At 38.5% G+C, this 25,580-nt stretch overlaps 1 protein-coding gene across 2 annotated transcripts in view; it reads left to right on the top strand.

The window, feature by feature from the left end:
- ORC3 (origin recognition complex subunit 3) overlaps positions 1 to 24,061 on the top strand; it is a 128,323-nt gene extending 104,262 nt beyond the window's left edge. For both annotated transcript variants that reach the window (XM_036768749.1, XM_036768748.1), the window contains 7 exons: positions 1,461 to 1,594; positions 4,161 to 4,243; positions 5,380 to 5,480; positions 12,182 to 12,323; positions 22,002 to 22,118; positions 23,035 to 23,114; positions 23,651 to 24,061. In XM_036768749.1, coding sequence (XP_036624644.1) covers positions 1,461 to 1,594; positions 4,161 to 4,243; positions 5,380 to 5,480; positions 12,182 to 12,323; positions 22,002 to 22,118; positions 23,035 to 23,114; positions 23,651 to 23,756 — 763 coding nt within the window. In that variant the 3' untranslated portion in view covers positions 23,757 to 24,061. The remainder of the gene's footprint in view (positions 1 to 1,460; positions 1,595 to 4,160; positions 4,244 to 5,379; positions 5,481 to 12,181; positions 12,324 to 22,001; positions 22,119 to 23,034; positions 23,115 to 23,650) is intronic.
- The last annotated feature ends 1,519 nt before the right edge of the window (positions 24,062 to 25,580 follow it).

Below are 25,580 nucleotides of genomic sequence, written 5' to 3'. Positions count from 1 at the left end.
AGTTGGGTAATTATTATAGTTCCAGGCCTGAAGTTGGGAATTAAAGAAATGCAAGATCAACCCAGACCTTATGCTGCTGTCATACCTTACTCCAAAAACACACTGTGTTACTACTTTGATGAACGTCTGAGAGCTGGCATATTAAGAGCTAGAGGTTGTGATTCACCCAGAGGAGCCAAAGGTCAAGCAAAACAGATCGCTCAGCTGCATCTGACTTCTGAAGTGACCTTTTCCCATTTTAGATCTACTGTCAACATACCCTGGTCCCAGAAAGGAGGAGAGAAAAAGTGACTGTGTTTAATCCACATACCACTCATGGATAATCAAGAATAGAATTTCTTGAACTTCTTCTTTGTGCCCTATAGCAACCTTTTGATTTGTAGATGAAGAATCACTTTTGAATTAGAACAGAAATATGTTTTAGATTTTCTTTTCAAAAATAGGAAAAGTTTTTATCTCCTATCCCTACTAGTTTCTGTTATACATTATTTATGATTATGACATCTTTATGTTTTTTCAAATTTCAGTTGAGATAACTGAAAGCTTTCCTTACCAGTCCTAGTTAACTTGGTTTAACATTGTTTAGAATTCTTTTTGCTCTAACTTAATGATGTTAATATTTGTCATCAGCATGCCATTAGTATTTTCTCTCCATATGCCCTGCAATTAAGAATATAATTGGCATAGCTATATTTCATGGCTTAATAAACAGATCATTAACCTTGACCTGATTGAGGTTCATTCTGCTTCTGAGCAAATGCTTTGATGGAGAGACCGTACACTGATCCTGGGATGTTTAAGTTCTCAATCCTATTTTGGATCTAATTTGCTCTGTGACTTTGGGTACGTTACCCTCTCTCTCCATTTTGCTAAATAAGAATAGCAGTTACCAATCTCTAGGACTCTTATGTGGACCCCAGGGCTGATGTTTGTGAAGCATCTTGTGCTGAATACTTTTGGTCTCATTTCAAGCAGTTATTCCAGGTCACAAAACTTTTGTACTTGGTTTAGCTAAAACATCGGGTCAGCTGTTAAAGAGTTTCCTCTCACTCTTTGACATTCCTAACTAGCACAGAAGCAGTTTGTTTGCAAATAGATTCTTTGTGGAGTTATTGTGACATCATTGGCTGAGTAATCAAAGGAATCTGTATTGAAGGAGCCCAGCCTTGGAGAAATTGTCACAGCCTCTTGGTTTCCTTTGAGATTTTTTTCAGCTTTTCAGATTTGAAAATTATCATGTGAAGTCCCCCAAATGCTACTGAAAATCAAATGAATTGCCAAAAAGCTTCTCTATGAGAAAATTGTTGGCTGCTAATTAAAAGAATGGCTACAGTGCTTTTCCTGAGCAGAAACATTGAGTTGTAGAAATTATGCCTTTCCAGATTTCTAGAAGCACTGCTTTTTTGTTCATTAATTTGCCAGTTGCATTACATCTTCAATCACTGATTCTGCTTTTCTAGGATGTTGGCTAAAGATGAGCTGATGGCCATACTTCAGAAATGTGTAGAGGTTTTTAAATCCTCTCCTGGAAAACAGCTTGGGAGCACAGCAGAGAAACTGCAGGAGTTTCTTGCCCAGTTTCAGAGTCTTGAAGGTGAGTGTGTAATATACTAACAGTTCCATTGGCCATGGTAGTCACTCTGAAATGACATTATAGAACTCATATTCTGATGGACTGAGTTATAAGGAGGAAATTCACTGTTTTGAAATCTTATCATGGTCCTGATCCTCAGAAACAGCCCATGAGCATGCCAAATGTTTCTCCTCCAAATTTAGCTTAAACAGTGATTATTATCAAAATACCAAAAATAGACATTTCTGTTCTAGCTGTACAGTTCTTACATTTCATTTAGAATAATTAGTTCTTTTTTAAACTAATGAGGGGAAAAGAAACTCATAATTCCTTTTTAATTTTTTTCAGCATTTTAGTCATTTCTTTGTGGATTTCGAAAACACTCTATAAATCATTTGCAAACTTAAAAGTTTGATAGCTACAAACTGCTTTCAGGGTAATAAGACTCACTGCTGTGCTGATTGCCAAACTATGTATGAGGTTTGCTCCAAAACAGATTTATAGAAGGTTGCATCTTTGATGTTTGAAATGATCTGAAGCGCTCAAGAAAGCTCTATGATGCTAAGAACACTCTAGGTTAAAGTTCATTTAAATATGAAGGAATAGCAGGATAACATTTAATATTTATTGAATTTACCATGTGTATGACTTAGGTAAAAGACAGCATATCACACTTTTAAGGGCATTTATGCCTTAATGGGCAAAATGAACCCACAGAGATCCTCAACCTTTCATGTACTCTTCTCCCTTGATCTCTCTCTAACTTAATAGGGGTGGTGGTTCCTATTTTTTGGAGAAAGCAATAAATTTCCACTCTTTATTTCTGGGTACAGAAATGCTTCATGAGTATGACAGCTTCGTGTTTGTCAAGTAGGAAATTGTTCCACATAAGGAAGAATCAGTGAGGAAGTAGGTTAAAAATTTATCATGTTAAACATTAATATTCTAACTTTAAGCTTTAGATAATCATATTTTTGGTATATCTGTTAGATTCTAAGTTCTGATTTCAGAGATCTGGTCTTTTTAGTCAAACCTATATATTTCCTTTCATAGCTGTGGTACTGTACTGGGTACTTAGTTAATATCAATGGATGATGAAAGGAGAGAGATTTGAATGGGAGGAGCAGAGGAAGTAGTTAGAGCCAAATGATGTTCCAAATGTGCAAAAATATTTTTAATAGTAGAAGTTGAAGCATATTTCTTTCATCTATTGAAGTGTCCAACATTTAAATTCCCATCAAACATCAAAAAGTATAACCCCAATTTTGAATTTGAATATGGCCATTTTTTAGATGAAGTTATTATAAAATTGTGCCTTTGAGAACAGTTGGTACTAGAAAGGCAATGAAAAAGTCATGTTACATAGTAACACTGAGGGAACATTCTTTTTAGAGATTATAAGGCATAAAGCACTCTGAAGTGTCTTAGAAATTGAAGAAATTATTAGATTATGTGCTTGAAAAGGGAAGTGAAATAAAATTGAAATCTTTGAAAGGGTAAAAATAGTAGGTTTACCAGTTTTGTTATGTTTCCAAAACCCTTTTCCACCATGTAATCTTAGTTTAAAATTATGATAGTTAAAATTGTTCAGGAGCTTATATTTGATGTGTTAATTTAAATGTTGAAATGGAAATAGAATGCCTTCATTTTGAAAGATTAGAAATATTTATCTGCATGATTTTCTCCTATCCTAAAACGTCTTCCACGTTGCAACCTAGATTTAAACTTATAGTTGGGGTTTAAAATAGGAGCAGAATCTCATGAATGACTCATTTACTTTTAATGATCAGACACGGTTTGGGTTTGATTTTTTTGAGGCAAGAAGAATGTACTGTATGATATACATATATGCTTGAATTGCATCGTAAAACAGAAAATATTAATAACTGAATTGAAATTCATTGTTGGAAAACACCACTGCCTTCCTCCTTCTAATCTTTTGAATTAAACCAAACAATCCATGAGAGTGTTAAGTTATTAAAATCAAACATGTGTTAAGACTAGGGATGGAAGAGAGATTTTTAAAACACAAGGAAGGAGCATCATGCTACAACTCTCTCTGGCTTCTGTGCTTTTAGAAAGGGTGAGGGGCCTCTTCTGGCTTTTAAGGTATGTAATGTTTGAGTACCTTCCTCTTTATATCCTGAGCCTTCTTTGTAGCCAAATCAATTAGATGTAGGCAAATCTAGGCCAGCTTCACCAAGTTTCCCTAATTAGAGCATACAAAAAAAGGGTAGGGATCAGCTTTTGGTAATTTAATATTCTGGAATAATCATAGAAAGAAAGTTTGTAGATGTGACTTGTATTTTTTTTTTCCTGATAAATACATGAAAATGTGTGTACTTGCTTTTAATCCAAGTTTTAGGAACTGAAATTTTTGAAGCCCTCATTGTAGCATAAATTATGTAAGAATATGTTTACTGAGTTTTAGCTTTCAGAAGAAAATCAAATTATCTCATGGAACTCTGGCCCCTTGCTACATGAAAAAGTAATATGACCTTTGGTTTAACCTTGATTTATCAGGACTCTATCTGTTCTACTTAACTCAATTGACTTCTTTAAGTGCTGAATGTTGTTTTTATTCTAGAAACAGAATCCAATGAGGAAGAGAATGGGTCAGGCTCACAACAGAAAGGACTTCAGAAGACAGACCTCTATCACCTTCAGAAGGTCAGCCCAGTTTCTTATCTACCAGCTACTTCCTGTCACAACCTTTTTCAGTTAATTGAGTGTTCTAGATTTGTTCTGCATGGCTGTTTTCTGGTTTTGTTTTAAAACCACAAAGCATACTTACTTTGTAGTTGACTTGTAAACTGAACATCTCGCCTGCCCCACTGCCATACCCTAACTCTGAATGTAAGTAAACATGTTATGGGAATCTGCTCGCCAGCACAGGTGGAAGTGTTCCCCTGGGAAAATGCAGTCATAAGGAATGCAGCACTAACAAGGAAACAAGTAGTTTCCCTTAACTAACAAGGGGGAAAGTATTTGATATGTCATGTTCATAGATTACACTTACTTAATCACTGTGATCGGAGAGCCTTGCTAATTCTTACCTCAGCAATCTAAGGGGCTTCTCTTTGTTTTATTTCTGTACATATACCAAATCTAAGAATATTCATTTTTCAAACAGTTTTGAAACAAAAGTTCAGTTGACTGCATTTGGGACAAATGATAGCATTGGTGTCATGTAATTGTGAAATCAAAGAAGAATTTTTATTTTTGCGCTATGGTGCCAAGTTAAAATAGTTGTACAATAAAACTTTGTCTAGGTAGAATGGTTAATGTGTAATTTACTGATAGAGTTTTGAGAAAGAGTGTTCATACCATAGTAGTGCAAGTAGAATACATACCATTAGTGCCTAAATTGAACTTCCAGTTTGCTTCTATTCCTGAAAATTTAGTAGGGCTCCTTTATGAAATGAGGAGTATGATGTAAAAACTTCTGCCTTGACCTTTGGAACAAGAGCCCTTGACCACTACCGTCTTTTTCTGACACTCCTACCCTGAGAAAATGATGAGGGCTGAGAGGGAGATTTGCCTGTTGTGCAGTTGTGTCCAATTCTTTGTGACCCCATGGACCATAGCATGCCAGGCCCTTCTGTCCCCCACCATCTCTCAAAGTCTGTCCAAGTTCATGTTCTTAGTTTTCATGATACTATCTATCCATCTCATCTTCTTCTGTCCCCACTTTTCCTCTCCTCCCACTTTTTTTTTTTGGTCTACTACTGTCTAAACAATATTACTGTCCTTTACATGGAGATTTCCTAGCCAAGTTATTGGAAAGTGTATTCTTTCATCTGTAGTCCCTGTTGGAAATGAAGGAACTAAGAAGTTCAAATAAGAAGCAAACCAAATTTGAAGTACAGCGGGACAGAGTTGTGGACTTGATAGACAACCTGGTGAGGTAAGCCTATTATTGTGCTTCGGAGACAGATATTGGATCCTGGTTTATTAAATCTAGAGAACTTATTATGACATAAGGCACTACATTTTCAGGATCAACTGATCCAGTTTAGTTTTTAATTTGGGCTTGTTTTCAGTCTTTAACATATCCCATCAAGTATCATTCCTATTAATTGCTGCCCAAGGTCACAAGTTTAAATTTGATCCAGTACCACAATGCTTTTGAGGGAGAAAATAAAGTTTTCACACACTTTCTAGTAATCAAGTGTCTGCATTACAGACACTGCTATTACTGCAATGGCTTTATTGGAAGTAAGTGATGGGTCTGGACATTTAAAGTGCCCTGGGCAAGGTACAGAAATGAAGCAACATGACAGGAATGCTTTTCTTCACTTTCTAGAAAGGAGCCATCAGTCTAACTTCTTTGGTACGTTAAATTGATGTTGAGAATTATACATAAAGTAAATTTAGAAATCCACTGACTCAACATCATGAGTCAACATGAAGGTCATTCCCTATCACAAACCCTAATCATTATTGTGGTCTGTGGAGTTCATAAAAAACCAGCTTTTCGTAGCTATATAAAAATATCTCAGGGTTTGCAAATTGCCAAGGACATTCATTTAGGTCTACAGTGAAATTTCAGGATATAGCAAAGAAAATATATACAAAGAATGTAAAGCAGTAGAGGTTTAGAGGAAGATAAGAAATAGCAAGAAGTTGCTATTATCATCCTGGTTGTTGTTGATCATTGTTCGTGATATTTAGTGTTGATTGAAAGCCAGCAGCAGGCTAGATATTGAAAAGAGAGGGAGGGGATGCACTATTAGAAAGGGAGGTATAATGGCACAAAGAATTTATTTCTGATGAATTACATGTCCTCTGTGAAAATGAGAAGCTCCATTTCTTAGGACAATTTGATGGCAGAATTCTTGTAGCTATATGATAGAGAGAGAGGGAAACCATGATCTATAAGGAAGAAGTTCAAAATAACAAACTGTGATAAAAGGAAGATTATGGAGTGAGAACTATTCCATATAAAAGTGATAAATTGCAGAATGGTAGTGAAGTAGCAACTAGTAGAGAATCACTTTGTATAATTAATAGTTCTCATCGCATCTTGTTGGGCCAACACCTACCTTGGCCTCTGCTGTTGCTACATCCAAATTTCTAAAGCAGAAGCTTTATTGTTTATCAAGCTGTGATTGTTGTCTTGAAGACTAGTTTTAAACATCTTGATTGTAGCCTGGACATCTGGCTCTTTTTTCCTGTTCATGTAGCTCCCAAAGCCAAAACTAGAAACCAACTCAACTCCCTTCTGTGTTCTTATATATTCAGCTTCCTGAGTAGGTAAAGAATAGTCTGCTGTCACCTGGGCTCCTGTGCCTCATTTCCTTTCTATAATTTTTGACCCTCACTGCTTACCCAGCCTGAAGCTCAGTTGTTCCTGCCAGGGCCATCCCTTAGTGTGTGAGGCAGAGCCAAAAGAGGGCTGAGAACAACTAAGCTGTGCTTTTCTCATTCCCACCTGGTGTGGGAGGAATAGAAGGAAGCACTTAAAACAACATAACCACTTAGCATGGTTCAAGTAGATAAGTCCTCAGAAACACATGTCAGTGAAGAGTGTTGTACTGTGCGTAAAGATGCACTTGGGATTGTAAGGGCAAGCAAAGTGGGACTTTTTGCATACCAGAATGGGGAAGTAGAGCCCTGCAGTCATCCTTCTAATTCCAGTCTTTGTGCTAGTGCTAGGGAAAGGAGGATAACCCTCCCAGCTGAGGTGGGGTCAGAGGCTTGTTGCTGCCAGATGAGGAGTAAACTCTTGCCAAAAGCAGGCTGTGACACCCCCTCAGGTGAGTCATATGTATGGCTGAAAAATGGTTCTCAGACCTGGTACAGGTAATTAGGACCTGACCATATTTGGACTGATTATCTGTCCATCTCTTCCTGTGTTGCTTTCTGGAGAAAACTTGGTGAGGAACTGTAGTTGAGGTAATTAATGGTTAAGCTTCTCTGTTCCAACTATGTCTTCAGTGTTTCCTTAAAGATTTTCCTCATTAATGACACTCCTAGAGCAGAAGTCATTGTTCTCCATGTGTGAGGTCTTGGCTCATTCATTGTGCTCTCTGGAGAAGTGACATTTCATACACTAGAATCAATGGGGCACGTTAAGTATGTAGCCTAAGGCCACCAGCTAGATGATAGTTGGTTGGCCTGAAGTTAAATGAAGAAGTTTAGTACTGGATCCAGTCCATTTTCTACAATGCCTGTCCTCTTTTAACTTCCAGTTGAGATTTTTTTCCAGTATCCTAAATATTATTTCATGGAATATTCATACAGGTTTTTCCTAGCAATTATTATGGGACTCTCCTTTTTTTATCCAGTTTTGAAAAACATTTGTCATTCCTATCTGAAGATGTTTCCCCATATCTAGTATTGTTCAGCAGAAGTCTCCAGTGTACTCAGTGAAATCTTCAAAGTTCTTTCCTCAGAAGTTTTTTTTTCAGTCCCATGCCCCCCTTAGTTGTAGTGAACCAAATTAATTAGTGAAGAGAGTAAATCTTTTTTTCTTTTGCAGGATCCTTTATAATGAGATAAATGTGTTATGCTAGGGAGGATAGGATTTATAGTATCATGAGGATACTCTAGTTTCACTAGTATTACAGCCATCCTTCAAAGGTGTCTAAGGGTTAAATCATAGATGTTTGTTAAGAGCTTTGGATTCTTTAGAAGAAGGCTGCTCTGTAAATAATATGGAGATGAAGTCCAAGAGAAAAGGGCCTATAACCTGTCTCAAACTACTTTTTAGTAGAAAATGGAGTTGATAGTAGAAACTGCTACATGTCAAATTATTGGTAGTGTTTTTTTTTTAAACATAATCCTTCAATTCCCAGTTTTGGATGGTACTAAATAAAATCCACCGCTAAGGAAAACTTAGCAAGCTTCCTATCCTCTACAGAATTCTGACCTGATCATTCAAAGGTGCACATTACAGCTACCCAATTCCAGGCAGCTTTTAAGCATATCCATCAACTATTTTCACTTAAAAACAGAATTGTAGTGGTGCATTCCCCCCCAAGTTGTTTTCTACAGCTAGGCAAAAGAAATTCTGACATGGATGTTTTGTTTGTCTTTGTTGTTTCAACTGCTACATTTGAATTCTGACACACTAAAGGCAAACATTTGATGTTACTCATGATGTGGTTTACCTCCTTGTGCCCAGGAGGTAAATGACTTACAGTTACACGTGCTCAAAGTAGAGAGAGCTTGATAGTGGCCCAAGCACAATTAAAAGTAACATATCTTTTCAGGTGATATCTTGAGTTTCTGAAATTCTCACATTTGCTGAAGCTGGCTATGTGGGTGTCATTATTTTTCCACTAACTTGCTATACCCATGAGGTGATGGTAATGACGTCAACAAAATGCAAATTCTAGTTTAAAGTTCTCTCGGTGTCAGCATTGAGTAATGAGTTTGGAAGTTAATAGATATGTTTGATGTGGAAAAGAAGTGCTTATAAGCAGAAGAGAAAACACAGAAAAGCATTTGATTACAGAAGTCCTTCCTTGGGATCTTATCCCTTTAGCTAAGTGAAATCAGGAAGGCAGTTATTGCATAATTAAAGATTTCAGTAGGATAGCCAGATTGGAGTGGGGAGGACTGGGGAGAAGGTGGGGAGATGCAAGCATTTATATACTCGTAGACATACTATGTGCTAGGCACTGTGCTAAGGGCTTTATAAATGTTATCTCATTTGATCCTTAGAACCACCCTGGGAGGTCAATGCTATTATTAGCTCTATTTTACAGATAAGGAAGCTGAGGCAGTTAGGTAAATTGCCCAGGGTCACACAGTTAATAAGTGACTCAGGTCATCCTGACTTCAGGCCCAGTGCTCTATCTACCTGCCCCTGGTAAATTTTAAGTAATAACAATACACATCCAGTCATCAACTTAATATGTTTTTATTCCTATAGTTCCTCTTATAGTCACTTGTTTGGACTGAAGAATGCATTTTCCCATAGAAACAATGTTATTTGATGTAAATAAAGCCAATAAACATTTATTAAGCGCCTACTGTGTGCTAGCCATTTGGGATTCAGAAGTATCCCAGTCCTGCTTTCAAAGAGCTTATAGTCTAATTGGAGTGGGTGGACATGTACACAAATGGATATTTTGTTAGGCAGAATGTGAAAAGTGCAAAGCACAAATCCAAGTAAAATATTGTAAGAAATGTAAGTAATGAACGATCATTTTCAGCTAGAACAGTTAGGAAAGGCTTCATGAATGAAAATGTATTTATTATTTATTAAGTGCTTACTGTATACTAAGTGCTAGAGAGACAAACAGAAAAGTGGGGCAGTCCATGCCCTCAGAGAGCTCCCATTCTAATGGGGGAGACAACACATATGGAAGGTTTCAAGTTAGATGGAAAGTCCCATGCTTAGAGTACGGTGGCAAAGCAGGTGGTAACGTCTCTTCTTTAATGTCATTTGGACTGATAAAATCATCATAAAAGAATTTCTGATTTTGAACCATTGGATAAGACCAAGGTTTTGGTGGCAAGAACTTTATTTTCTGAGTATTCGGTAGCTGTGGTTGTAGCACCGGGAGGAACAGTTTCTAGGCTGCATTTCTGTTGGAGTTGCTTCTCAAGATAATGATTAAGGACACTTGCCTGGGAGCCTTGTTGTATCAAGGCTCTTGGGTTCAGAGTCCTGGGCTGTCTCCATAAGAATCTGAGGGAAGATGGAGGTCATGGCGGTAGTGGTAGTTTGATTGGCCTGCACATGCTGCCTCCTGTCACTCCCTAAGGGTACCTTGCTGCTTCAGGTAGGCTGACTTGCCTGCCCTGTATGCAGCAGTTGGTTGGCAGTTAGTTGATGGGGATGGCTGATCTCTTCTCCACATGAGTTGCTTTCCCAGATGATAGCTATGAGGGCTGGGTTGGAAGCAGGAATGGTATTCTGAGGGGTGCTGCCATTCTCAGGGCTTCTGTGCCTGTTTGTGGTAGTTGGTTAGCAGGTGTCACTAGTGGTGATAAGGAAGGTAGATCTCCCTTTCACAGTGATTTGTATTTGATTCTAGAGGTATTAGGGTGCCACTGGAGTTTGCTGAGCAGGGGAATGACCTTTGGTCACTGGTCAGACTTTTGCTTTAGGAATATCACTTTGGCAGTTGGGTTGAGGATAAATTGGAGAATTCTCATTGGACAATTGAGGCAGGGAAAGTGGTCACTCAGTAGGGGGCTGATGTACAGTGGAGGTGGAGATCATGTTATCCACTCACATGTTTAGTGAATGTTTACTACTGCAAAGTAGCCACAAAATTTAACCAGTTCTGTACAGTATTAACAGAAACTAACCATCATTTATGAGTATTTCTATGGGAAAATGCTTTCAAGGTTCCAGCTTAGAATACTAAAAACATCTCCCTGCCTCCATCCCCACTCCCATCTCAGCCATTATCTATTGGTAGTGATTCCTGTGACCCCCCCCCCCCAGCACAGGGGGAGGAAGTGAACATCAGGATGAAAGTTCTGCACTAAGAATTGGCTAGCATCTAGATGCTAGCTCCAAGTCAGATATTGCTTGTCTTCTCCTGGAAAGAAACTGATACAGGATTTTCATGCTGCCAAAATATTTCCCACTTGCCCACAGGACTGAGCAAGTCCCATGATCTTTCTTTATGAAGGGATGTGTTTTTAATGCTTTAAACAAGTTAGGAAACATGACCTTTTGTTACCTTGCCCTCTGGCCTGTCTGTGTGTACCTCTCGCATTCCCTTCCAACTTGGGCCCTGTGATAGCCTCTCTAGTCTGCCCAGACTGGGATAATGTTCATATCTTGGCATAGTCCAACCAATATGTACACATGTGGAACATGCTTATTAAATGACTTTTAAAATAATATTTTATTGACATTTTCTGGTCTCCAGCTTAATTGGGGGTGGTATGGGGATCTCTAAAATGTGGCTTAGTATCTACTAATAAGAACATTTAAAAATTTAACAATAAAGAATTTTAGTCTGCATTAATCTGAAACCATACATTTTTCTTTAAATAATTTTTTAAAATTTAAATCTCTCAATCTAAAATGTATGAAAAGCCCTAGTATATGATTTCCTTAGGACATCTCATATAAACACTAATTTTCCTGAGAGACTGTTCTGAAAAAATTTCATTCTAAGGATTGATACCTATCTTTAGCAAGGAATGAGTTAAATGTTTACTTTCTGAAGGCATATTTGAGTTCATTTAATATACTTCTTTTAAAGAAAAAGAAAGCTTATAAGTTCAAGTTTTTTTTAAGGTTTTGGTCCAAATTACATGTGCCATTTTCCTTCTGGAGATTTAATTTAAAAGTTGAAAATTTATTGTTTTGTTAGTATTAAAGATGTGAAATCTTACTTAAAAGACATAATTATTACTACTTACGAATTTGTGCAAACCAATTCACAGCTCTGGGTATCAGTTTCCTGTCTGTAAAGTGAAGGGGTGGGGGAGGAGGATTTAATGACCGTTGAGATCCATTCCACCCTTAACTCTATGATCCCAAAAGCTGAGCATTACAAAGTTAGCTTTCACTATGCATTTTTTTTAGTTTTTAAAAACAGTAAACTGATGAGTAATAGCAGTTTGAGAGACTTTTTGACAGGGAAAACTGTGTGTCTAAAAGCTGGCTTCTCAATTTGACTGTTTCAGAAAACACCTGTTCCCTCCAGACTCACAGACGCTGTATGAGGTGGTATATTTTGCTGGGGCTCACGTTCTGCGCGAGCATTTGAATGCCGCTCCCCGAATTGCTCTTCATACTGCACTCAACAACCCTTATCATTATCTGAAGGTAGGAAGTGAGTTCCTAAGAAGAAATGGCATCTTAGCTGAGACCAGTAAGCTTTGGTCAATGCTGTGGTCCGCAGTAATGCAGTCTATGTTAGTTGTCACAAAACCTGTTAGGGCTGATATTCTAAATGATGTACTTTGTTCTTAATGGGCGTTTAGGAGCTTTTTCTTTAGAAATCTTAGGAGTTGGATTTTTAGTCTAACAAGTCACAGTTGGTATTATTACTAAAGAAAGATAACCAAAGCATTAGCAACTGCTGAATCATATGTCTCCTTGCTCTTTTCTGCAAAATGTTTATGATTGGTTCACACAGGTATCGATGAAAATTTTTTTGCAGTACCTCATATCTGTAGCCATACAATGACTGAAAAAGAATGCAAGGCTGTACTGGGACTTTTATTTGTAAATTACCAAAAAAAAAAAAAAAAAAGCATTTGGTATAGCAGAATACCCCTGACAAAAATATCTTCCATTCATATGTTAAGCTCACACAAAATTCCTTGACAGGCGTGAGCAAAAATAACTTGTGCATTGATCCTATGTAGTCACCAATGTCACAGAGAGGATAGGCTGTGAAAAACCCAAATGGAGGAGGGATTCTCAGAGATGGTGAGGTTCTCCAGATGTTCCCATTTGTAGTGATTGCATTGAAACCTCAAAACACCATTGTGCCCCCTCAATAAAATCCATACCACGAAGAAGGAGGTCAGCCTACCCACCCACACAAAAGAACCAACTGGATGAAGACTGTATTACCTAGAATATATACCCAGTATGCCAATGGTTAGACAAACGTGTGTGGGGAGGAGGGATGGTAAGAGAGTAGTGAGAATGGTATGAAGGTTTTGGAGACTGCCCAGATTATATTCTGGACAATATCCTTCATCAGGTTGGACAAAGAAATGGAAGACTGAATTGCATCAGAGAAATTGAGCAATCCCTTCTAAGTTCCCAAGCTGCTTCCTGCTACCTGCTACATCTTATCAGTGTTCTTCTGGTGATGCTATATGGCAGAGATTTATAAACATCACTGTCTCAGAAGAATTAAGTTTTAGTTAATCAAAGATATATTGGAAATATGCAAGGCTGCAACAAATGACCAACCATGATTTATATGCAAGAAGTGGTATAAAAAATATCATCAAAAACACATATGGCTGAAAAAGGTATTCCAGTCACATACCAAAAATAAGTGATAGCAGATGGAAAAGGAGGGTGTTTGTTTTACCGGGCAGAGCATTTATTGGAAGGATGCAAATACAAATGGCACATGATTAGAAGATGTGGATGAGTTAAGATCTGTATTTGTGCAAGGGATGCTAACCCAGATGAGTCACTTAATCCATCCAAGTACTGAAGATCACTTACATTTAGAAGTCTGGCCATGAGAGAGAAGAAGGAGGACTGTAACAAGATGAGACAGAAGGGCCAAGGAAAGCCTTTTTATAAGACTGGAGATACCTAAGTATGTTTGTTGGCTGAAGGTAAAAAGCCAATGGTGAGGAAGTTAATAAAGCTACATTGGCACTGGTGGGAATGACTACTGGAGCAAGGTCCTGGAAGAGGCAGCAAGTGATTCTTAGAGTCATTGACTGTTAGAATTGAAAGGGACCTTAGAGAGCATACAATCCAAATATTTCATTATACAGATGAGGAAACCAAAGCCCAGAGAGGGTGAGGGACAAATAAGGAATGCTGTAGATAGAGGGGCTAGGCTTGGAGTCAAGATCCAAGAAGATCCAAGTTCAAATCCTGCCACAGATGCTTACTGTTTATGACCCTGGGCACATCGCTTAACCTCTGTCTGCTCAACTAAAACGGGGATAACAGCAACTACCTCAAAGGGTTGTCTTAAGGATCAAATGAGATATTTATAAAGTGCTTACTTAGCACAGTGTATGGCATATAGTAGGTAATTTTACATATATATATTCTGGTATATAGTAGGTAATTTTATATATATTTTATTAAGTAGCTAATAAGTGGCAGATCAGAAACACAAATCCAGATCTTCTGATTCTTGGCCCAGAACTCTTTCTACTATGCCAGTCAGCATCCCACAGGGGCTCCTGGCCACAGATAAAGGGGTAGGGAGTAGGTACCACTACTCCTGAAACTGAAAAGGAGTAAGAATATACAGAAGTATGGGGGAGTTGAGGGAGCTCCTCATGAATGACCACTATCGAACACACATGTGCACATGCAAGTGTGTGTGTGTGTGTGTGTGTGTGTGTGTGTGTGTGAGAGAGAGAGAGAGAGAGAGAGAGACAGATGGAGGAGAGGAAACAAAAAGTATGTGAACACACAGATGAGAAAGGAAAAGATTTTGAACAGAATTGAATTCTGTCCTTATTGTTCTACCAAAACTTCTTTTTCTAAGGCCAAGAATGATTTCTTGCCACATACCTTTCTTCAGTCCCCTACTTTACCTGTCCAGTAACTGGGACCCTGCTGACTACTCCCCTTTGCAGTGCTGTTCCAGCACTTAACACTATGTTCTCTGCAAAGATGCACTTTCTCTTAGCCTCAGTTTCCTTATTTTTAAATGAAGATAGTTGCATTTCCTGACTCACCAGTTGTTATATGAGAAAATCACAATGTAAAATATTATATACATGGTTATTCAGCATGCTTGGTCAACAGTGATGGCCAGAATTTCTTCAGAGATCCAGCTCGTCCATTTTGATACTTTAAAAACCTCAAACAATTTGGAGTTTCATCTTGAATTTTGCACAGATGTCATTTTATTCATAAAGGGCAGTCCTCACTCTGAACATAAGAGATGGCCAGCAATACCCAAGAGGTAGTGTTCTAATTGCACCATACTGCAGGAAATCTGAATTCTTGCTCTTGATTTCCCAACACTAGACATGGCAGGAAAGCAGCAGCCACAGAGAGGAACTTAATTCTGATCTTGAACGACTGATCCATTTAAGATTCATTGTCTGACTTTGGGTCCCGGGTTTAGCTGTCCTCAGCAAGAAAGCAATCACTGCTACCTCAAGTTTCTGATAGGGGAAGTAAACAGAATTTCAAAATATTTTCCCTCTTCTTCTGCTTTTAACAAACATGACTTCTGTGGCACATGACTACCACTGTCACAAACATACTTTTAAAAAGGAAGCCTATGACAGAGTATCTTGGATCAAGCCCCATTAAGTTCAAATGTATTTCCATTCCAATCAGGATTCAAATACTTTTTTTTTCCTCTAAGAACACATAGGCTACCATGTTGGTATTTCCTCTCAGGAATAGATGGCAGCATGTGCTACATCTTTAAAAGGACAAGTTTCTTGAAGCATTTCCTTAAATTACCAATATTATAATCTATAGATACAGTTTATAATTTTGTTATGTACATACAAAACAAAACTAGCATTCTGCTGCAGTTGCTTTCAAGATAACCCTTATTTCTGACAGACTTCTTTACTGTTAAAGTCAATAGAAGTAAGTGATTAGAGATTTACATTCTTAAGGTCTAATTCCTTTATGGATAGGCTCTTCTCTTGTTTTGAATGTTTGGCATCAACAAACAAAACCAAACCAGTTTTCTTATGACCTGTAAAATGGCTATTGTATGCCTTTCTATTTATGTAGGATTATGAATTGGCATCTCAATCTAGCCTTTAAGTCTCTATAATGTTGATGCTTCCTAAGTACTCACCTAGCAAACCTAAGGAAGTATCCCTAAATGGTATATAGTGGAAAGCACCAGCCACTATTAATTCTTTGTGACCTTAGTCAAGTCACTTAATCTCTCTCAGCCCTCAGTTCATCTGTAAAATGAGAGGATTGGACTAGAAGGCTGCCACTATCCCTTCCAGCTCTATGATCCTATACTACTCATTTGAGAACCATTGCAAGAGAAGTTAGACAAGCAGAACCAGAAGGAAAATATCCCAATTACTACCACAATTTAGATGAAAAGATCACTAAAAAGAAACTAAACTAAAATAATTTAAAAATTAATAATGTGTCAAGAGAACAGCTAATGAAATATTATAAATATACTTATGCTGTCTAAGAATAAACAATACTCATTGAGAAGTCAGGAAGGTTTTAATCATATTTCACATTTATTCGTTCCGAATAAATGGGTACAGCCCCTGAACGGAGTACAGGAGAGTACAAGGACTTGGACAAATGCCAGTCCTTTTGTTGACTCTGAATTCAAATCTCCCTCATGGCTCTTTATTGGCCAGATGCAACCCCCTGACTGCCTAAGTCATGCCCTCAAACGGCTTGTTCAGCATGCATACAAGCCTCTAACCTTACACCAGATCAGAAGCCTGGTCTCTGCTAGATCACACCGCTGATTAGAACCAGTCACCTGACTTACTATCTGCTATCGCTACCCTGTGGAAACAAAACTCCTCCCACCATTTCTCACATGAAACAAACCTATCTTCTCAAAGTAGAGCTGCAGGACAACAAAGACAGAATATTGCACATGTTATCTATCTGCTGTCCCCTCAGGTTGGTTTTTCTTAACTACTTTTTTTTTTCAGGAGGGTTCAGTTTCCTAGGGACCCACTCCTCGGGAAGGAGAGGGGAAGAAGTGACTGATACCAATGATGCCTTGTTTTGTTTTTGTTCTCCTTTTCACACAAGAATGTTAGAAATATTAGAGAAGTTAGGGTAGTGTAATATAGTGAAAAAAACCACTCCAATTTGGAGTCAGAGGAAGTGGGTATAAATCATGACCTTCGGCATGTCACTCTGATGGAGTGCTTGGTGCTTGTGCTTGGACCCTAATTCTAACATCACATTTCTCCTTAGCCTCTGCCTGGGTGCCTGTAAGCTGATAGGGCTGGGTATAGATGAGGAGGAGGGGTACCAATAGAGCTCCTGTAGCGTAACTTGCCTCAACCAACATTCTGGAAGACGGAGTGAGAGAGAGACAATGTGTTCCCCAAAACAAGGCATCCTTCATCAAAAGGGGAAATTATGCCGATGCCCAAGTCTGTTGAAGGTTCAGGACAACTGTCCCTGCAAGCATTGCCTAAGGTGCTTGAGGGGAAGAAACTCGACTACAGAGCGAGGTGAGGGGAGGGGAGCCTTACCTTGAGTTGAAGAAGACTTGAGACCTCAGACTGGGCCCCATGTTGAGCGCCAGAAATGTTGAGGGAGAGGAGACAAGGTCCAGGAACCCCAAGACTGGAGTTCCCAGACAGTGTAGTTGTGGGGGAGTATACCCCTCATGGACCTAAGTACTGGAGAGGGTCGGGGCCATTTAGAATGAATTCACCGACCCAAGCATTCTTCAAGTTAAGGTGCCAAAGATTTATTACAGTTTTCAGTAGGGAAGAGTTCTTAGGGAACCTGCAACCTTAGAGGGGTACAGTTGATGTTTATATAGGATAATTTGGAGTGAAACATGCCAAATATGTCAATTAGGTGTTTTGGGGTAGGATTAGGGAGTGGTTATGGGGTGGTCAGTTCTTAAAGGAACATGCACTTTTTGTATCTACTGCACAAGTGTCTTACCCAGAGTTCACTGGGAAATAGCCCAAAGGGGTCTACATGTGGTTTTAGGTCTGAAACGTCACTAAGTCAACTAATGGTCAGGGCCGACTGGAAATATCGAGGCTGCCTCCGTCGATGTCTTGTTAGACAAGATATATGTAAGGGAGTATAAATATGACTATGTCTAGGATACATATCAGTAAGGTCAGTAAGTAGTAAATATCGTTATGGCCCAGTGCACAGCCAATTAGCATGTACACAGGGAGTCTGGACCAATAAGGTGCAACTGGCTACTATATCAGGAGGAGGGATAACTATTTTGCTAGGGCATGCTGCCCTTGAACTGGAGAGGAACTGCCTGGGACAGTATTTTGAGGCTAGAGAGAGATGTGATTTTAGAACTGGATGTGGTTTTGGAATTGGAGTCCAGGCACAGGCACTCAAGCAGATGCTAAGGAGAAATGTGATGTTAGAATCAGGGTCCAAGCACAAGCACCCAAGCACCCCATCAACTCCACTTCAGTTCTCTCATCTGAAATATGAAGGGAAGTGGCTTAAATGATCTATAACATCCCCTGCATGCTGCCTTCCTTATAATGAATGAAGGACTTGATTTTATGACATTTTATAGGAGTTGGCCCAACAAACCTCAGACTTCCCTTTAAGATGTTGGTATTTTTTAGGCTTTATGATATTGAACTGGAACCTTCATTTAGTACTCAGTTATGCATATGGCTGTTAAAACTGTGGAAATGGGGGGGTGGAGCCAAGATGCCAGCTGGAAAGCAGGGACTAGCATGAGCTCCCCGCCAAGTCCTTCCAAAAACCTATAAAAATGGCTCTGAACCAATTCTAGAACTGCAGAACCCACAAAATAGCAGAGGGAAGCAGGGCTCCAGCCCAGGACAGCCTGGATGGTTGCTGGGTGGGGTCTTTGGTGTACAGAGCTGGGAGCAGAGCAGAGCCCAGTGTGGACCACGTGGACCAACCAGACCAGGAGCTGGGCGGAGCGGGCCCTAGCACCCTGAATCAGTGAGCTGTGCCAGTTGCCAGACTTCTCAACCCACAAACACCAAAGACAACAGAGAAGAACTGCAGAACCCACAAAATAGCAGAGGGAAGCAGGGCTCTAGCCCAGGACATCCTGGATGGTCTCTGGGTAAGGTCTATCCTGCATAGAGCTGGGAGCGCAGCGGAGCGGAGCAGAGCTCAGCGTGGGGGGCGCAGACCAACCAGACCAGGAACTGGGCAGAGCGTGCCCTAGCGCCCTGAATCAGTGAGCTGCAGCAGTTACTAGACTTCTCAACCCACAAACACCAAAGACAACAGAGAAGGTTAGTGGGAAAAGCTGCTGGGCACAGGGGGCTAGAGTTCACGGTTCAGCCACCACCCCAGGGGCAGCAGACGTGGGGCAGCTACAGAACTACAGCTGCAGTTGCTTCCAGCCCCAGGCCCACCTGGTGGGAGGAATTAAGTGGCGGATCAGAATAGGAGTGCAGAGCCTGCTGAAGATCTAAGTCCAGTCTGGGTTGGGGGTTCTTGGGGAAGGAGGAGTGCTGGTGTGGCAGAGCTGGCTGTAATAGCTCTGAAATCAACAGCACATCCCCCCAAGCTTGGAACATAGTACTCTTTATTCATACCCTGCTGAAAAACTCAAGGGTAAGTGAGTTGGCTGGGAACATGGCCAGGTAGCGAAAACGCACCCAGATTCAGTCTCAGACTTTGGAATCTTTCTTTGGTGACAAAGAAGACCAAAACATAGAGCCAGAAGAAGTCAACAAAGTCAAAGAGCCTACAACAAAAGCCTCCAAGGAAAACATGAACTGGTCTCAGGCCATGGAAGAGCTCAAAAAGGATTTGAAAAAGCAAGTTAGAGAAGTAGAGGAAAAATTGGGAAGAGAAATGAGAAGGATGTGAGAAAACCATGAAAAACAAGTCAATGACTTGCTAAAGGAGACCCAAAAAAATACTGAAAAATATACTGAAGAAAACAACACCTTAAAAAATAGATTAACTCAAATGGCAAAAGAGCTCCGAAAAGCCAATGAGGAGAAGAATGCCTTGAAAGGCAGAATTAGCCAAATGGAAAAGGAGGTCCAAAAGACCACTGAAGAAAATACTACCTTAAAAATTAGATTGGAGCCAGTGGAAGCTAGTGACTTAATGAGAAATCAAGATACTATAAAACAGAACCAAAGGAATGAAAATGTGGAAGACAATGTGAAATATCTCACTGGAAAAACCACTGACCTGGAAAATAGATCCAGGAGAGATAATTTAAAAATTATTGGACTACCTGAAAGACATGATCAAAAAAAGAGCCTAGATATCATCTTTCAAGAAATTATCAAGGAGAACTGCCCTGATATCCTAGAGCCACAGGGCAAAATAGAAATTGAAAGAATCCACTGATCTCCTCCTCAAATAGATCCCAAAAAGAAATCTCCTAGGAATATTGTTGCCAAATTCCAGAGCTCCCAGGTCAAGGAGAAAATATTGCAAGCAGCCAGAAAGAAACAATTTGAGTATTGTGGAAACATAATCAGAATAATCCAAGATCTAGCAGCTTCCACATGAAGAGATTGAAGGGCTTGGAATACGATATTCCGGAGGTCAATGGAGCTAGAATTAAAACCTAGAATCACCTACCCAGCAAAACTGAGTATCATGCTCCAAGGCAAAATATGGATTTTCAATAGAATAGAGAACTTTCAAGCTTTCTCAGTGAAAAGACCAGAGCTGAATAGAAAATTTGACTTTCAAATGCAAGAATCAAGAGAAGCATGAAACAGTAATCAAGAAAAAGAACAAGAAAAAGAAATTGCAAGGGACTTACTAAAGTTGAACTGTTTTGATTACATTCATACATGGAAAGATGATGCGTTTGATTCATGAGACCTCAGTATTAGGGTAGCTGAAGGGAATATGCATATATGTGTGTGTGTGTGTGTGTGTATGTGTACACACATATATATGTATATTATATATATGCGTTTGTGTATGTATGTATATATGTATATGTGTGTGTATATATATGTAAATAAAGTCAGTGTGAAGGTATATGTAGAATGTACATTGTATTACATGCTGTCTGGGGCGGGGAGGAGAGGGAGGGAGAGAAAATTTGGAACCCAAAAACTTGTGGAACTGAGTGTTATAAACTAAAAATAAAAAATGAATTTATTACTAAAAAACAGGAAAAACAAGAAAGAATTGATAAATAGAAGTATGCATAGTATGGTATTACACACTGACATACATACATATATACATGTGTGTGTGAAATGATAGCCTTCTTTAGTACAGGATAGGGAAGGAGTAAGGGAGACAGTCCTATTAGAAATGAAAGCTTCTCTCTTGTATTTAATAACTAATTATTGTATTAGGATCAAGATTTTTCCCCTTTTCTACTTCTGCATTTGAAAACCAACCAGTGTTGGAATTCTCAAAGATTTACCCAGGCCAAGATCTAATCAGACAGTAAAAGAAATTATAAGTTTGGGCTAATAGGTTTAGTATTCCAGCTCGTTGTGTTTGCTCAGACAGGTCTGGGAAAAGGCTTATTCTCCCGTTCGTCAAGACAGGTGCTTATGGAAATTGATGTTTGTTTGGCCAAGATTTGGGTGATCTAAGTCATGTACCCCAAGATGCTCATTTTAATATAGCTTACCTCCCCCACTGGGTTATCCAATCAGAGTTGATTGCCACCCCTCAGGAATACCCACTCTTTGAAGGGTATATGAACTGTGAGCCTGTCACCATGATGGTCTTTGTTCTAAGAGCAATAGCCAAATGACCATCCTTTTCTTAATAATGTTCTGACTTTATTAATAAAATGATTAAATTAACCAGAAAAAAAAAACTGTGGAAATGATATTTTATTGAAAATTTTTAAAAATCCACTTTTTAAAAAGAATAATAATGCAGCTCTGACTTTCCTAGTAATTATTGATCATAAAACAAGAAACAAAGAAATACTGTTCTTGCCTTCTGATCCTGAGAACACTCCTCAAAAACAAATGTCACCAAAGTCCTAGTAGGAAAGAATGTACAGAATTAGCAATTGAGGTTATAAATGTAATTCACCTAAATAATGCAACATATTGAACAACCAAAAGATACTTTTAAAAAAAAAGTTCATTTTATTGCAGATTATTCGTTTGCGATTCGCCTCTTACCAACTATAAGAGTCACTATTTACATTATTTTTAGAATCAGGCTCTGAAAAGTGAAGATGACTCCATTCCAAATGTAGCACCTGATATCTGCATAGCATATAAACTTCATCTGGAATGTAGCAGGCTCATCAATCTTGTGGACTGGTCAGAGGTATGTTATTTGGAAAATAACAAGCTATGTATGCTCTATTTGTTTAGTTACATGTGACCACTTTCTTTGATTGTTTTAATTGCATTGGTTCTTGAGGACACACATTTGTTCTTTAAATGTCCTTTACTTCTACTTTTGAAAGCCCAAGTTCCCTCTTAATATTTTCCTTGTCGTCATAAAAGAACAAAATATACTTTGATATGAAAGCACATATTTGTAGATTACAAATTGGGAAATACTGGGTTCAGAGAGTTCTTGGCATGGCCCTAGAAAACTGTGTTTGTTTCTTTTCTAAGAGATACAAGGCTATACAGGAATAATATTATTCCTCCCTCAGATGGGTACTTTAAATATTAAGATAAGGAGACCCTTGTTTCACTTATGCCATAGGGAGACCTATATTATTGCATTATTTTCAGTGAAAAGGTTGTTTTCTAGACAGCATTCTAAAGGCATCCCTCTAGCAAAGGATGGGGGAGTTTGGGGAGAGGAACTTTCCATAGCTCCAAGGGCTACTTTTCACTGGAGGTTAGGGAAAGTTGCAGGGGAGGGGAGTCACTCAGGGTTTCTTTTGAGCCTCTGACTTTTGCTGCCCTTAATTCCTCCTTCTCAGCACATATCCATTTTTTTGAAACTTTTAAATGTACCTAGTTAACATGGCATCAGGTCATTATATATGATTGATTTAAAATACATTATTTAGGACTGCCAAACTTTTAAAAAGAAAGGGTATTTTGATGGGAACAGAGTAAAGAATTATGTGTACATACAGGTCAACAGCATTGTCTGATCTGGCTTAACTGGGGGATATTTAAAAAAGGACAAGACACAAATATGTACAGTCCATATGTGCAGAATATTTGGCAAGCCTAAAAATATTCAAAGTATTAAGTTCTATGTTTGGTCCCTTCAAAAGGCTTTTGCAACAGTGGTAACAGCTGCTGAAGAAACAGATCCAAATTCCACAGCCTCAGAAGAGATAAAGGAAATTATCCAGTATCCTTTTATATGGTTTTGCACTATTCAAATACACAAAACTTACTAGACTGTCAATTTCCCAAATCTTCACTGAGGATTTACAAAAACAAACACTATGACTAGATCTAATAACTAAATTCTTAGTAGCTAAATTTGTGTAAACTTGTGCTGAATTTCTACTCTGGATACAATGTTGTGTATTATGCATATATACACATATACACTCACACACATACCTATGAAAAGTCACATTCCACAATGTAAATTTCTTTTTTGCATCCACCAAAAATGGAATCTCTACCATTTGGAGAGTTGTCTGAGTCCTTATTTTTCTATAATGTTTTAGAAAAGTTGGGAGAGCTATTTTATGCCACTTGGAAAATTTAGAGAGCTCCAGTTAGGTACTCAACATTGATTTTGTTTCTTCCTATTTCCTTTCCCTAGTTAGAGGTTCTAGTGGCATACATTTTATTACTCCCCAGTTTCCCTTCAATTCATAGTTAACACCCAAGCAGAACCATGACTTGATGACTTTCCTTAGCTTCTGCCTTCAGTGCTCGATTTATTAGAGCTGTATCTGAACTAGAACTTTTAGGGTTTATAAAGCCTACCAGACAGAAGACCGATCATGTGGCAAGGCTGACTTGGGGAGGCTGTTAGAAGGCAAGTCAGCAAAGACAGAAGAGCAGTGTTGACTGTTTTGTTCTCCCATACTGTGGCATCTGTTGTTTTTTTAAGTCATTACAAGATTGTGAGTCAGTCCTTTGTGAACTTATGAAGTATGTGTGAGATAATAAAATCTTTTGACTAATGTAAATTGTTCACTTGCTGCAATTGGTTTAACACAGCTCACTCCCCTCATCCCTCCCCACCAACATTTGTTAAACTGATTGCTTTTAGTAGGTTGTGCAATGATTGGCTTCTCATCAGCCATAAATGTTCAAATAAAGTTTTTAAGTGGCTAACTCTGGAAGCTACCTAAGTTCTTATTTTTATGGGGGTGAAGAATGGGGAAAGAAAACTTATTTTTTTCTTTAGAAGGAAATTCCAGGTAAATAAATTCTCTTCACCAATGCATATGAACAGCTTGTACAATTAGAATGTAAATTCCTTGAGGGCATGAACTGCAGCACTTCTGCTTGGTGGTATGTGTTACTATTTGTTGACTGATTGTTATTTACAATCTTAAGAGCAATACCTTGAGCACCTAGAAGTTTAATGATTTACTCATTGTCACACAACCAGTATTGGGACAGGTTTGAGTCTAGTTCTCTATCCACCACAGGATGGTATCTCTCCCTTCTATAACAGAAAATATTAGCATAACTCATAAGCAATGGATTTAATGGTCTTTATGATTAAAGATTATTTTTCCTTCAGAAGGGCATATTAGAAACTTGTGGCTGAGATGGTTGCCTGAAGGGAGAGGAAGATCACATACATACTTAATCTAGTAAAACCTTAAAATTCTTGCTAGACCCAAAGTTCAAGAAATCCAATAAGAAATTACTATACCTCTAAACAGTCTTAGAGGTCAGCCTGAGGATTATTAGAAAAGGGGCTTGCCCCCAAAGACGGTGATAACCACAGGACAATTTCCCAAGCAATTAAAAACGGCCTTGGACAGTGAAAGCCTTCAAGGCTTTATATCTAGAACCCACAAGAACAGCAAGCTCCCTAGAGAAAGTCCCAGGTAACCAAGGAAGTGTCTGAGTGACTGACTGCAGTCAGGGCTGCTGAAATAATTATGAGGAGCCTCAAGATCTAATTCTCTGAACCTCAAAGATGCCGAGAATCCTAGGAACCCAGGGGAAGAAGAAACTAAAATTGGAGAGAAGAGTAAGATTAAATATCAACAACAAAAAAAAATACTGCACATCTAGACATCCTCAAAAAGCAGTAACTCCATAACAACTACAAGCTGATACTCAAGAGAATAAACTTTCCACAAGGATTATATATGAATGCCTAGGAGAAATAAAAAATTAAAACAAAGCTCTAGAGAAAAGAAGCAGAATAAGTAAATTAGAAAAGAAAGTGCTAAACCTTAACCCAAGAAAAGGACTCCCTGAGAACTAGGATAGAGCAAGCACAGAAATCAAAGACTCCAGAGATAGCAAAAACTAATTTGAAATAAACTAAAAAATGCTGGAAAATATATCTGATATAAAAAACAACCAACCAGGTAAACTGATTTTTTTTTAAAACATGAGGCTTTTTTTTTAAAAGAAATCATAAATGAAAACTACCTACATCTATTAGAACCAGAGGACAAAGTATAGATAGGAAGAATTTGTTTATCACTTTCTGCAAAGGAACCCCAAAAAGAAAAGTCATAGTAATATGTCAATATTGAGAGCTCTCATATCAAAGATAAAAAAATATTGCATGGATCCAGAAAACATCAATTTTAAGTTCCAAGGAACCATAGTTATAATCACATAAGACCTGGTATCTTCTACTTTAAAAGAGGAGACCTTGGAA

The sequence above is a fragment of the Trichosurus vulpecula genome, chromosome 7 (assembly GCF_011100635.1).
Source record: "Trichosurus vulpecula isolate mTriVul1 chromosome 7, mTriVul1.pri, whole genome shotgun sequence".
Lineage (NCBI taxonomy): Eukaryota > Metazoa > Chordata > Mammalia > Diprotodontia > Phalangeridae > Trichosurus > Trichosurus vulpecula.
Note: the sequence above shows the minus strand (reverse complement) of the source record. Positions and strands in the feature narration are given on the sequence as shown.